Below are 12,478 nucleotides of genomic sequence, written 5' to 3'. Positions count from 1 at the left end.
GTGTGTGTAACACATGTGTAAGGTGTGTGCTGTGTGTAACACGCGTGTAAGGTGTGTACTGTGTGTAACGTGTGTGTAACACGTGTGTAAGGTGTGTGCTGTGTGTAACACATATGTAAGGTGTGTGCAGTGTGTAACATGTGTAATATGTGTGCAACACGTGTGTAAGATGCATGTTGTGTGTAACTCGTGTGTAACACGTGTGTAAGGTGTGTGCAGAGTGTAACAAGTGTGTAACGTGTAAGGTGCATGTTGCGTGTAACTCGTGTGTAACACGTGTAAGGTGCATGTTGTGTGTAACACATGTGTAACGTGTGTAAGGTGTGTGCTGTGTGTAACGTGTGTGTAACACGTGTAAGGTGCATGTTGTGTGTAACTCGTGTGTAACATGTGTGTAAGGTGTGTGCTGTGTGTAACGTGTGTGTAACACGTGTAAGGCGCATGTTGTGTGTAACTCGTGTGTAACACGTGTGTAACGTGTGTAAGGTGTGTGCTGTGTGTAACGTGTGTGTAACACATGTAAGGCGCATGTTGTGTGTAACTCGTGTGTAACACGTGTGTAAGGTGTGTGCAGAGTGTAACAAGTGTGTAACGTGTAAGGTGCATGTTGCGTGTAACTCGTGTGTAACACACGTGTAAGGTGCATGTTGTGTGTAACACATGTGTAACGTGTGTAAGGTGTGTGCTGTGTGTAACGTGTGTGTAACACGTGTAAGGTGCATGTTGTGTGTAACACGTGTGTAACACGCTGAAATAACTGCTGGGGGGGTGTTGGGTGTTTATTTTTTATTTCTCCCCTGCAGGACAAACCTCCCGGGGGGGGGGGGGGGGGGGGCAACCAATCCCCAAATCCTCCTGCTCCGGAATTCCCAACTCCAGGGGTAAGGAGGGGTGTGGGGGGGCACCGGGGGGGTTGTGGTGGCCGGGGATGGGTGGGGGGGCACAGGGGGGGTGGGCGGGCACATGTGGGTTGTTGGTGGGGGCACAAGGGGACTGTGGGGGTACAGCGGGGGGCTGTGGGGGCACAGGGGGTGGGGGTTATGGGGGGGCACCGGGGGGTTGGTGTGGGGGCACAGAGGGGCTGTGGGGGGCACGGGGGGTTTGTGGGGGCACAGAGGGGACTATGGGGGACACAGGGGGGGTTGTGGGGGGCACAGGAGGGACTATGGGGGCACAGAGGGGTTGTGGGGGGCACAGGGGGGGTGTGAGGGGCACAGAGGGGTTGGGGGCAGAGGGGTTGTGGGGGGCAGAGGGGTTGTGGGGGCACAGAGGGGGTTGTGGGGGGCACAAGGGGACTGTGGGGGCATGGGGGGGTTGTGGGGGGCACAGGGGGGGTTGTGGGGGGCACACTGGGGTTGTGGGGGGCACAGGAGGGACTATGGGGGGCACAGGGGGGGTTGTGGGGGGCACAGGAGGGACTATGGGGGCACAGAGGGGTTGTGGGGGCACGGGAGGGACTATGTGGGGCACGGGGGGGGGTCACACCCAGATGTCGGAGGTGCAGTCCCCCCCCGGGTACCGCATCTCGTGGGCCAGGCAGGGCCCCCCGGGCTCCTGCCCAAAATCCACCAGGAATTCCCGGTTGACGCTCAGGCCCCCCCGCTCCGGGTCCACGTCCAGCTGCAGCATCACGGCCCCCTCCCTGCGGGAACGGGGGGCGGGGGGGTCAGGGGGGCCAGGGGGATGTCGGGAGGCGTCAGGGGGGGGTGTCAGGGGACTGTTCCGGGGATGTCAGTGGATGTACAGGGGGATGTCCAGGGGGATGTCATGGGCGGGTCAGGGGGGTTAGGGGGATGTCAGGGGGGGGATGTCGGGGGGGATGTCGGGGGATGTCAGGGCGTGTCAGGTGGGTCGGGGGGTCAGGGGGATGTCATGGGGATGTCAGGGGATTGTCAGGGGGATGTCAGGGCGGGCAGGGGGGGTCCGGGGGGGTCAGTGGGGGCTCAGGTGTGGGGGGTTCAGGGGGGTGATGCCAGGGGGGGTCAGTGTGGATGTCCGGGGGATGTCGGGGGGGGGGATGTTAGGGGGGGTCTGGGGGTTAGGGGGCGATGTCAGGGTGGGGATGCGGGGGGGGTGGGGATGGGGATGTCAGGGGGCTGTCAGGGGGGGGAGTCGGGGCTGTGTCAGGGGATGTCAGGGGGATGTCAGGGCGGGTCAGGGGGGGTCAGGAGGGGTCAGGGGGATGTCAGGGGGATGTCGGGGGGGTCAGGGGGGTCAGGGGGGTCCCCGTGCCCGTCCCAGCCCCCGTTCTCGGGGCACTCACGTGATGAGGTCGGGGTAGAACTGGCGGTCCCAGGCGCTGTACAGGGACGTGGTCACGTAGAGCCGCCTCCCGTCCAGGCTCAGCTGCAGCATCTGCGGCCCCCCCGCGACCCGCTTGCCCTGGGAAGGGGTGGGGTGGGTGGGATGGGATTGATGGGATGGGGTGGGTGGGATGGGATTGATGGGATGGGATTGATGGGATGGGATGGGTGGGATGGGATGGGGTGGGATGAAGAGGACATTTCCTTTTGGAACGGGATGGGAGGACATTTCCCTTTGGAATGGGCTGGGCTGGGCTGGGATGAAGAGGATGGGGTGGGATGGGATGGGATGAAGAGGACACTTCCCTGTGGAATGGGATGGGATGGGAGGACATTTCCCTGTGGAATGGGGTGGGATGAAGAGGACATTTCCCTTTGGGATGGGATGGGATGAAGAGGACACTTCCCTGTGGAATGGGCTGGGCTGGGATGAAGAGGACACTTCCCTGTGGGAGGGGATGGGATGGGAGGACATTTCCCTGTGGAATGGGGTGGGATGAAGAGGACATTTCCCTTTGGGATGGGATGGGATGAAGAGGACACTTCCCTGTGGGAGGGGATGGGATGAAGAGGACATTTCCCTTTGGAATGGGATGGGATGAAGAGGACATTTCCCTGTGGAATGGGGTGGGATGAAGAGGACATTTCCCTGTGGAATGGGGTGGGATGAAGAGGACATTTCCCTTTGGAATGGGATGGGATGGGAAGACATTTCCCTGTGGAATGGGGTGGGATGAAGAGGACATTTCCCTTTAGGATGGGATGGGATGGGATGTAGAGGGTGGGAGAAGCCCCCACCGTGGTCACCCCCCACCTCCCTCACGCCCATCCCGCGGGATGTGGGGGAGCGGATCCCCCTCCGGGAGGGTTTTGGGGACACCCCGAGCTCACCTGGATGACGAAGGGCTCGGGTTGGCTCTGCAGCTCCTCGTCCTCACAGACCTTCACCGGCCCCCCCCGGGTGATGCTGCCCCCCAAGAACACCTGTGGGGGCACAGGAAGCACAGAAAGGGTCAGTGGATTCCCAGGGAAAGGCGGGAATCACCCCATCCCATCCCATTCCATTGGGAAATGTCCTCCCAGCCCATCCCATCTCATCCCATCGGGAAACATCCGCCCATCCCATCCCATTCCAAAGGGAAATGTCCTCCCATCCCATCCCATCCCATCCCATTCCAAAGGGAAACGTCCTCCCATCCCATCCCATCCCATTCCAAAGGGAAATGTCCTCCCATCCCATTCCAAAGGGAAATGTCCTCCCAGCCCATCCCATAGGGAAACATCTTCCCATCCCATTCCAAAGGGAAATGTCCTCCCATCCCATTCCAAAGGGAAACGTCCTCCCATCCCGTCCCATCCCATCCCATCCCATCCCACAGGGAAATGTCCTCTTCATTCCATCCCATCCCAAAAGGCAACGTCCTCTTCATCCCACCCCACTGCAGGGACCGGGATTGGGACCGGGATTGGGATCAAGATCCCCCGGCCCGTTCCACGAGTTCTTTCCCTGTCTCCCTAAATTCCAGGCAGTAGTTTTCGTCTCCCCCAATTCCAGGGAGGATTTTTTTCCCCCTCACCTGCCCCACGAGCCGGGGCCGGCGGGTGTCGGACACGTCGTACATCCGCACGTCCCCGTGGATCCAGTTGCTGAGGAACAGGAACCTGTCGTCCAGCGAGATCAGGATGTCCGTGATGAACCCTTCGGGGAGGGAATATTGAGCTGGATTCGGGATCGGGAACGTCCCGGGAAGGGAACGGCCCCAAACACCCCCCCCCGACACCGACCTGGCATCTCCGGGAGCAGCCACCCCTCCACCTTCTTGGGGGGCACCTGGATCACCTTCTCGGCCGCCCAGCGACCCTCCTGGGCACAGGGGGGACCCCAAAGGGGGGTCAGGGGTGGGATGAGACCCCCCCGGGGGGGATCCCGCAATTCCCGTCCCTCGGGAGCGGCTCCGGAGCCGCGGGGAAGGGGAAGGGGGAAGGGGAAAGGGGAAAGGGGAAGGGGAAAGGGGAAAGGGGAAAGGGGAAAGGGGAAGGGGAAGGGGAAAGGGGAAAGGGGAAAGGGGAGAGGGGAGAGGGGAGAGGGGAAAGGGGAGCTCTGGCACACGGGGAAAGGGGATTTGGGGGGGCAAAAGGGGGTTGGGTTTTCCAGCTGGTTTGGGGTTTGGGGTGTAGGGTGAGGGGTTTGGGGTGTAGGGTGATGTGACTGTGTCCTGAGGGAGCGGTGGCTGGCCCTGCTGGGGTGTGGGATGAGGGGTTTGGGATGTAGAATGTGGGATTTGGGATGTAGGATGATGTGCCTGTGTCCTGAAGATGGCCCTGCTGGGATGTGGGATGTAGGCTGTGGGATTTGGGGTGTAGGATTCAGGATTTGGGATGTGTCTTGAAGAAGCGGTGGATGGCACTGCTGGGATTTGGGATTTGGGATGTAGGATGATGCACCTGTGTTTTAAAGAAGTGGTGGATGGCACTGCTGGGATTTGGGATTTGAGATGTGGGATTTGGGATGCACCTGTGTCTTGAAGAAGCGGTGGATGGCCCTGCTGGGATTTGGGGTGCAGGATTTGGGATTTGGGGTGTGGGATTTGGGATGTAGGATGATGCACCTGTGTTTTAAAGAAGCCGTGGCTGGCCCTGCTGGGATTTGGGATTTGGGATGCACCTGTGTTTTAAAGAAGCGGTGGATGGCACTGCTGGGATTTGGGATTTGGGATGTACCTGTGTCTTGAAGAAGCGGTGGATGGCCCTGCTGGGGTTTGGGGTGTAGGATTTGGGATGCACCTGTGTCTTGAAGAAGCGGTGGATGGCCCTGCTGGGGTTTGGGGTGTAGGATTTGGGATGCACCTGTGTCTTGAAGAAGCGGTGGATGGCCCTGCTGGGATTTGGGGTGCAGGATTTGGGATTTGGGATGCACCTGTGTCTTGAAGAAGCGGTGGATGGCACTGCTCAGGGTGCAGCCCACGAAGCCCTCGGCGGCGTCGGGGTCGTGCAGGAACCGGATCTCCAGCGGCGCCGAGTCCTCGCCCACGTCGATGGCCTGGACGTAGCGGTGGCAGCTCCAGTCCCACACGTTCAGCCGGCGCCCGTAACGCCCTGGGAGCGGGAATTCCGTCGGCGGGAGAGGGCTCGGCCCCGGGATTCCAATCCCCCCCCCCGGGCGGGAGGGAATTCCCGAATCCCGGCGGCGCAAATCCGGCTCTCCCGGGGAGGGGGATTTGGGGGGATTTGGGGGGGCCCCCTCACCTTTTTTGAGGTCCCGGGGGTCGAAGCCGTAGCCCAGGCACTTGGGGACCCCCCACTCGGTGCTGATGAGGACGTTGTGCCGGGGCTGGTACCAGAAGTCGTAGCCCAGCGGGGGGGTCTCGTCCCCCCTCTCCCAGTTCCCCTTGACCTCGAAGGTCTCCGCATCCAGCAGGATGAACCCACCTGGGTTAATTAACACTAATTGGGGTTGTGAACCGACCAGGGACAGCCTGAATGGTCACCTCTGGGTGTGGGGTCTGTCCCTGCCCTCCCAGTTCCTGTCCCCTCTCTCCCCTCTCTCCCCTTGACCTCGAAGGTCTCCGCGTCCAGCAGGATGAACCCACCCGGGGCACGACCCAATTAACACTAATTGGGGTTGTGAACCGAGCAGGGATGGCCCCAGTGGAGCCCCCCCAGCCCCCTCTGTGTGTGGGGTCTGTCCCTGCCCTCCCAGTTCCTGTCCCTTCTGTCCCAGTTCCCCTTGACCCCGAAGGTCTCCCCATCCAGCAGGATGAACCCACCTGGGGCACGACCAGAACCCTCCACGTTGGGAGCCACGAGGGTCCCCAGTTTCCCACAGTCCCAGACCCCCCAAACCCAGTTTCCCACAGCCCCTAAGCTCCCAAACCCAGTTTCCCACACCCCAGGACCCCCAAACCCAATTTCCCACAATCCTGGTGCCCCCAAACCCAGTTTCCCACAGCCCCTAAGCTCCCAAACCCAGTTTCTCACACCCCCAGGACCCCCCAAACCCAATTTCCCACAGTCCCAGACCCCTCAAACCCAGTTTCCCACAGCCCCTAAGCTCCCAAACCCAGTTTCTCACACCCCCAGGACCCCCCAAACCCAATTTCCCACAGTCCCAGACCCCTCAAACCCAGTTTCCCACCCCCCAGGACCCCCCAAACCCAGTTTCCCACAGTCCCAGACTCCCCAAACCCAGGGATTGACCCCAATTAACACTAATTGGGGTTGTAACCCAAGCAGGGACAGCCCGGATGGAGCCCCCCCCGGGTGTGGGGTCTGTCCCTGCCCTCCCAGCTCCCCCCTGGGGGGTTCCTGGGGTACCTTTGCCGTTGCCAGCGGGGTCCCCCAGGGTGCTGATCATGATCTCGCCGCTGCCCAGGCAGTGGGAGGTGTGGGGGTACCCCAGGCCACACTTCCAGAACACCTCCTCGGGGTTCACCACCTGGGGAGGGAGGGGGGGACACCCCGAGACCCCGTCAGCCCCCCCAGGGCACTGTGACCCCCCCCTGCCCAACTTTGGGAGGGGATCTGAGGCTGGATGTGGGATCTGGGGAGGTTTAGGTGGGAATTTCTTCCCGGGAAAGGGGGGTGAGACACCCGGGAGGGGCTGCCCATGGGGGATTTGGGGTGTAGGATGAGGGATTTGGGGTGTAGGATGAGGGATTTGGGAGGTAGGATGAGGGATTTGGGAGGTAGGATGAGGGATTTGGGAGGTAGGATGAGGGATTTGGGAGGTAGGATGAGGGGTTTGGGAGGTAGGATGAGGGGTTTGGGAGGTAGGATGAGGGGTTTGGGAGGTAGGATGAGGGGTTTGGGATGTAGGATGTGGGATTTGGGATGTAGGATGTGGGATTTGGGATGTAGGATGAGGGATTTGGGATGTAGGATGAGGGGTTTGGGATGTGCCTGTGCCCTAAAGAAACAGTGACTGGCCCTGCTGGGGTGTGGGATGTGGGATGAGGGATTTGGGGTCTGGGATGTGGGATTTGGGATATACCTGTACCCTAAAGAAGCAGTGGATGGCCCTGCTGGGATCTGGGGTCTGGGATGTGGGATTTGTGATGTACCTGTACCCTAAACAAGCAGTGCCTGGCCCTGCTCAGCCCACATCCCACAAAGCCCTCGGACGGCCCCAAACCCCTCCTTCCCAATCCCAGACCCCCCCAACCCGCCCGAAATCCCAATCCCAGCCCGGGGGGGGGCACCTTGAAGAGCCGGGGGGCCCGGGGGTCGGTGCCCGTGTCCACCACGTAGATCCTGGAGGAGATGAGGGAGGGCAGGACCAGGCGGTTCCTCCTCTTGCCCCGGGCCCCGAAGCAGCTGCTGCAAACGTTCCACCCCGAGTGGTGCAGCTCATCCCCCACGTTGGGCATGGGCAGCCGGTGGATCACCTGGAAAAGGGGGAGGAGAGAGGTGGGAGGGGGGTTGGGATACCAGGAAGGGTCCCTGCCCGAGGGCTGGGGGGGGATTTGAGGTCCTTTCTCTGTCCCAAACTGCCCCCGGGGTTCTGGGATTGCTGTGAAATCCCAGCCCCAAACCACCCCGGGATTCCTGGGAAATCCACCCCAAACCACCCCAGGGTTCTGTGATTCCTGTGAAATCCACCCCAAACCACCCCGGGATTCCTGGGAAATCCACCCAAACCACCCCAGGGCTCTGTGATTCCCATGAAATCCCAGCCCCAAACCACCCCAGGGTTCTGTGATTCCCATAAAATCCATCCCAAACCACCCCGTGATTCCCGTGAAATCCACCCCAAACCACCCCAGGATTCTGTGATTCCAATGAAATCCGTCCCAAACCATCCCATGATTCTTGTGAAATCCACCCAAAACCACCCCAGGATTCTGTGATTCCCATGAAATCCATCCCAAACCGTCCTGGGATTCTGTGATTCCCATGAAATCCATCCAAAACCACCCCGTGATTCCCGTGAAATCCATCCCAGACTGCCCTGGGATTCTGTGATTCCCATGAAAACCCAGCCCCAAACCACCCCAGGATTCTGTGATTCCAATGAAATCCATCCCAAACCACCCCAGGATTCCGTGATTCCCATGAAATCCATCCCAAACCACCCCGGGATTCTGTGATTCCAATGAAATCCCAGCCCCAAACCACCCTGGGATTCCCATGAAATCCATCCCAAACCACCCCAGGATTCCATGATTCCCATGAAACCCCAGCCCCCCCCCCAGCTCCGGGTGGTTTCTCACCTGGCTGTAGGTGGGGGATTTGGGATCCACGTCCACGGTGGCCAGGAAGTCGGGGCGGCCCCGGCCCGTGTTCCTGTAGATGCAGGGCACGTAGATGATCTCCTCCCGGGGGCCTGGAAAAGTGGGAATGTCGGGAGAACGCCGGGAAAACCCACTTGGGACCCCAAAAAACCCCTCCTGGAGCCTTTGGGAGCCGAGATTCCCTCTGGATCTCCCAACCAGAGGGGCTGGTTGGGGGGTCCCCGGGGTTGGGGAGGGATCTCTGCACCTCAGAGTCCCCGTGGATTTGGGATGGGATCATCCAGGTTGGGAAAAAACCCCAAGGATCCTCAGGTTTTGAGTATTCCAGGGCTTTGGGGACGCACCAGAACCACCCCAAAAGGGTCAGGAACGGGGTCAAACCCCATCAGGGCTCAAACCCCAACAGGGGAGGAGCCCCAAAAACCATTTCAGAGCTCCTTGGAGCAAAGGCAGGACCCCCCAAATCCTTGGAATGAAGGCAAAGAGCTCCCAAATCAAAGGCAGGACCCCCCAAATCCCTGGAATGAAGGCAAAGAGCCCCCAAATCAAAGGCAGGACCCCCCAAATCCCTGGAATGAAGGCAGAGAGCCCCCAAATCAAAGGCAGGAGCCCCCAAAACCTCAGAATAAAAGGCAGAGAGACCCCCCAAAACCCTGAATCCAAGGCAGGATCCCCTAAATCCCTGGAAAGAAGGAAAAGAGACCCCCCAAACCCCTGAAACAAAGGCAGGATCCCCCAAAATCCCTGGATGAGAGGTCCCAGGGAGCCTCCTGTCCCTGCAGAGGTGGGAGCAGGATTGCCCAAGCCCGGCCTGGGAGGGGGAAAAACTGGTTTAGGAAGTGCTGAGGAAGAGCCTGTGACGGGAAAAGGCACCAGGGAGGAGATTTGGGATCTTGGGATTGGGGCCAGGTCAGGTCAGAGCTGCCAGGGAGGAGATTTGGGATCTCTGGATTGGGGCCAAGATGGGTCAGAGCACCAGGGAGGAGATTTGGGATCTCTGGATTGGGGCCAGGCTGGGTCAGAGCACCAGGGAGGAGATTTGGGATCTCTGGATTGGGGCCAGGTCAGGTCAGAGCACCAGGGAGGAGATTTGGGATCTCTGAATTGGGACCAGACTGGGTCAGAGCTGCCTTTGCAACATTCCAGGAAACCTCACACAGAGTCAGCCTTGGATTTGGGGAGCACTGCCCAAGGCCAGTGGATCCTGATCCCCATCCCAGTCCTGATCCCCATCCCCGTCCCAATCCCAGTTCCTGTAACTGCCCCAAAAATCGGGGTCTGAGCCCCCCAAGTGCCACCCAGGAGCTTCTCCCCGGAGCCAAACCTGCCAGGAGGAGCTTTTCGGGTGCCAGAGTCCCCCAGCACCCCCAAACCCCCGGGATAATTCCCGAGGGAACTCTGGATTCCATGGGATTTGTGCTGTTTGCTGCTCCCTTAAGGCACCACCCGGCCCTGGGTGTCCCAGGGACTCATCTCCCGGTCGTTTTCCCGGTTCAGAGGGTTTTCAGGGATGGGGATCAGGGATCCAGGGGTGTTCCCGAGCTCCCCAGCATTCCAGGGATGCGTTCCCTTGGAGAAGGGGATTAAGGGAGGGACAGGGAAGCGCAGGGAAGGCAGAGGTGACTTTGCCGCGGGGCAAAGCCCATTAAGACCCCACAAAGGTTTGTCCCGACGCCAAACCGTCATTAGTTAATTGGAGTTCAAACTGCCATTAGTTAATTGGAGTTCGCGCTTCCCGGACTTGTTTGGGAGCCTCCCGGGAGAAGGACGGGATCGATCCTCCCCCCTAATTCCCGCCCGGAGCGGGATTCCACACTCACCTTTCATGGCATCCAGGGGGGAGGCGTAGCCGGGGCCGCACTCCCCGCACTCTCCTGAGGAGGGAAAAAAAGGGAATCGAACAGAAAATCCATCAGAAAGTTCCTTTAATCCCTTTTTTCCCCCGTTAAAGAACCGCTGTCGGAGGGACTGGACGGTCCCACGACCCGCGGGAATGTCCGGGGCGAAGGTTCGGGGAGCCAAAAGCGCCGCCGAGAAATTCCAGGTGCGGCTCCAGCCCCTCCGCTTTCCCTCCCCGAGGGATTTTTCCCGGGATCCCGACTCTGCCCTTGGCTCCTCCCGCCCCTCTTTGGGGGGATTAATGCCCCAAAAGTCCCCGTTTTCACCCAAAAGTTCGGTGCTGGAGGCGTCGCCCCCCTCCCCTCCAGCTCCTGGAATCCCCCCCCGGGATTCCCTGTTGTCCAAACCGGCCCCGCTCCCCCAAAAAAGACTCGGAAAAGCGCCGAGAAAATCGCATTTAACGCAGTTTAACGAGGGGTTTTAGGAAAACAACCCCCATCAACACCCAAAGGAGCCTTTTCGTGGTGGGCAGGAGGAGGAAAAAGGAGGGAAACTCGAGGATAAAACGCAAAACTCGGCTTTGCTGCCCGGATTCTGATTTATTTCTGCTTTATTTCTGGTTTATTTATCACCCCGTCCCTGCTGCCCCACCTGAGAGAGCGGGGAACCACCCCCTTCTCCCCCCTCTCCTGGGGTTTCTCCTGCAAAAAAAAAAAAAAAAACCCAAACCAGCCCCGGCAAAGGCAGGATTTAAATTTAAAGACCTCGAATTCACCCTCTGAGCTCAGCCCTGCCGGGGCGTGCCCGACACCGCGGCCAAACAGTACAAATTGCAGGTGAATAAACGAAATAATCCTCTTAGAAAGCTTTCGTCATCCACCCACCCGAACATTCCTTGGGTTTTTTTTTTTTTTTTAGGAGACGGGGACAAAAAACCTCCTTTCCTGGACCCCAAACTCATCCCCGTGTTTCATTTCTGGGGGGGTCAGAGGAACAAACCCCCGAAGTTCCAGCCCCGAAAGGATTTAAGAGGTGCTTTTTTTTTTTTTTTTTTTTTTTTAGGTCGGGAAACCGCCGAAAATCCCTAAAATTTCTCCCGGCGGGAGTCAGAGGAGCCAAGGGAGGGTTCCCTTACCTGTGCCGGAGGTGGGCTGGGGTCTCGCCTGCGGAGGGAAGGATTCCACCTGCATTTTTCCTGCCGGGAGCGAATCCGGGGAGGAGACGCAGCTGCCGAGGTCGGGATATAAAGGGAGCGGGACGGGGAGAAGGGGGGGCTGGGAATGGGATGACGGGGGGAGGATCCAGGTGGAGACGTGCAGGGAAGAGGCTCCCAGACCCTCCGGAGCCTCCCCGGGGGGGAGAGACGGGAAAGCACCAAGATCCCAATCCCGGGAATAACCGCGGACGCTGCAGATCTTAATCGGGGCCGGGAGCGAGGAGAGAGGACCGGGGTGGTTTTAATTGCAGGGTGAGGGTTTGCTGTGGGACCTTCAAGGAGCTGCGGGACCTTCTCTCTGCTTAGTCAGGGTGTGCCCCGGCGCCGGGGAGGCACCTGGAGCAGGGAATCGTGGGATGCTCGGGCTTGGAAGAGCCCTAAGGATCATCCAGACCTTGGGCAAGGGCACCGTCTGCCAGCCCAGGTCGCTCCGAGCCTGGCCTTGGACACTTCCAGGGGTGTGGAATCCACAGTTCTGTGCCGGGGCCTCCCCCCCCTCCCGGGGAACAATTTCCACCCCAAAATCCTCCTGGGATTGTCCACGGGAAAACTGGTCAAGCTGGAAGCAACATCCTGACATCCAGCAGCCAGGCAACCACTTCCCAAACACAAGGGATTGCCCTGGGCTGGCTCCCAAACCCATTAGAATACATCAAAGGGAGAGAAATCCCATAAAAACGACGGGCTGGGAGAATCCACACCAGAAAAAGAACCAGGCAAAGACAATTCCTACCAGAAACCTGCGGGAGGACCAAGAGGGTCCCTGCCCAACCAGGGTCCTGTCTGAGGGGTTTGCCCAAGCCCGATCTTCTCCCAAAGCCCTGCTGGGGCTTGTTTTCCCTGCCCTCCGTGGGAAAGGAGACACGAGAAGGCCCAGCTGATGCAACCAA

General features: G+C 59.6%; 1 protein-coding gene across 1 annotated transcript; it reads right to left on the bottom strand.

Annotated features, from left to right (window-relative positions):
- Positions 1-1,479: 1,479 nt before the first annotated feature.
- Positions 1,480-10,375, bottom strand: LOC120324948 (methanethiol oxidase-like). Its single transcript, XM_039389891.1, has 11 exons — positions 10,354-10,375; positions 8,513-8,625; positions 7,502-7,687; positions 6,618-6,738; positions 5,550-5,732; positions 5,221-5,399; positions 4,089-4,167; positions 3,881-4,002; positions 3,195-3,287; positions 2,264-2,382; positions 1,480-1,642 (listed from the first exon to the last, which is right to left on the bottom strand). The coding sequence occupies exons 1-11, from the start codon at positions 10,358-10,360 to the stop codon at positions 1,480-1,482; spliced, it is 1,365 nt and encodes a 454-aa protein (XP_039245825.1). The 5' UTR covers positions 10,361-10,375.
- Between the last annotated feature and the right edge of the window lie 2,103 nt (positions 10,376-12,478).

The sequence above is a fragment of the Pipra filicauda genome, unplaced genomic scaffold (assembly GCF_003945595.2).
Source record: "Pipra filicauda isolate LSUMZ 115617 unplaced genomic scaffold, ASM394559v2 scaffold784_size98877_pilon, whole genome shotgun sequence".
Classification (NCBI taxonomy): Eukaryota; Metazoa; Chordata; class Aves; order Passeriformes; family Pipridae; genus Pipra; species Pipra filicauda.
This window is presented reverse-complemented; position numbering and strand designations above follow the sequence as displayed.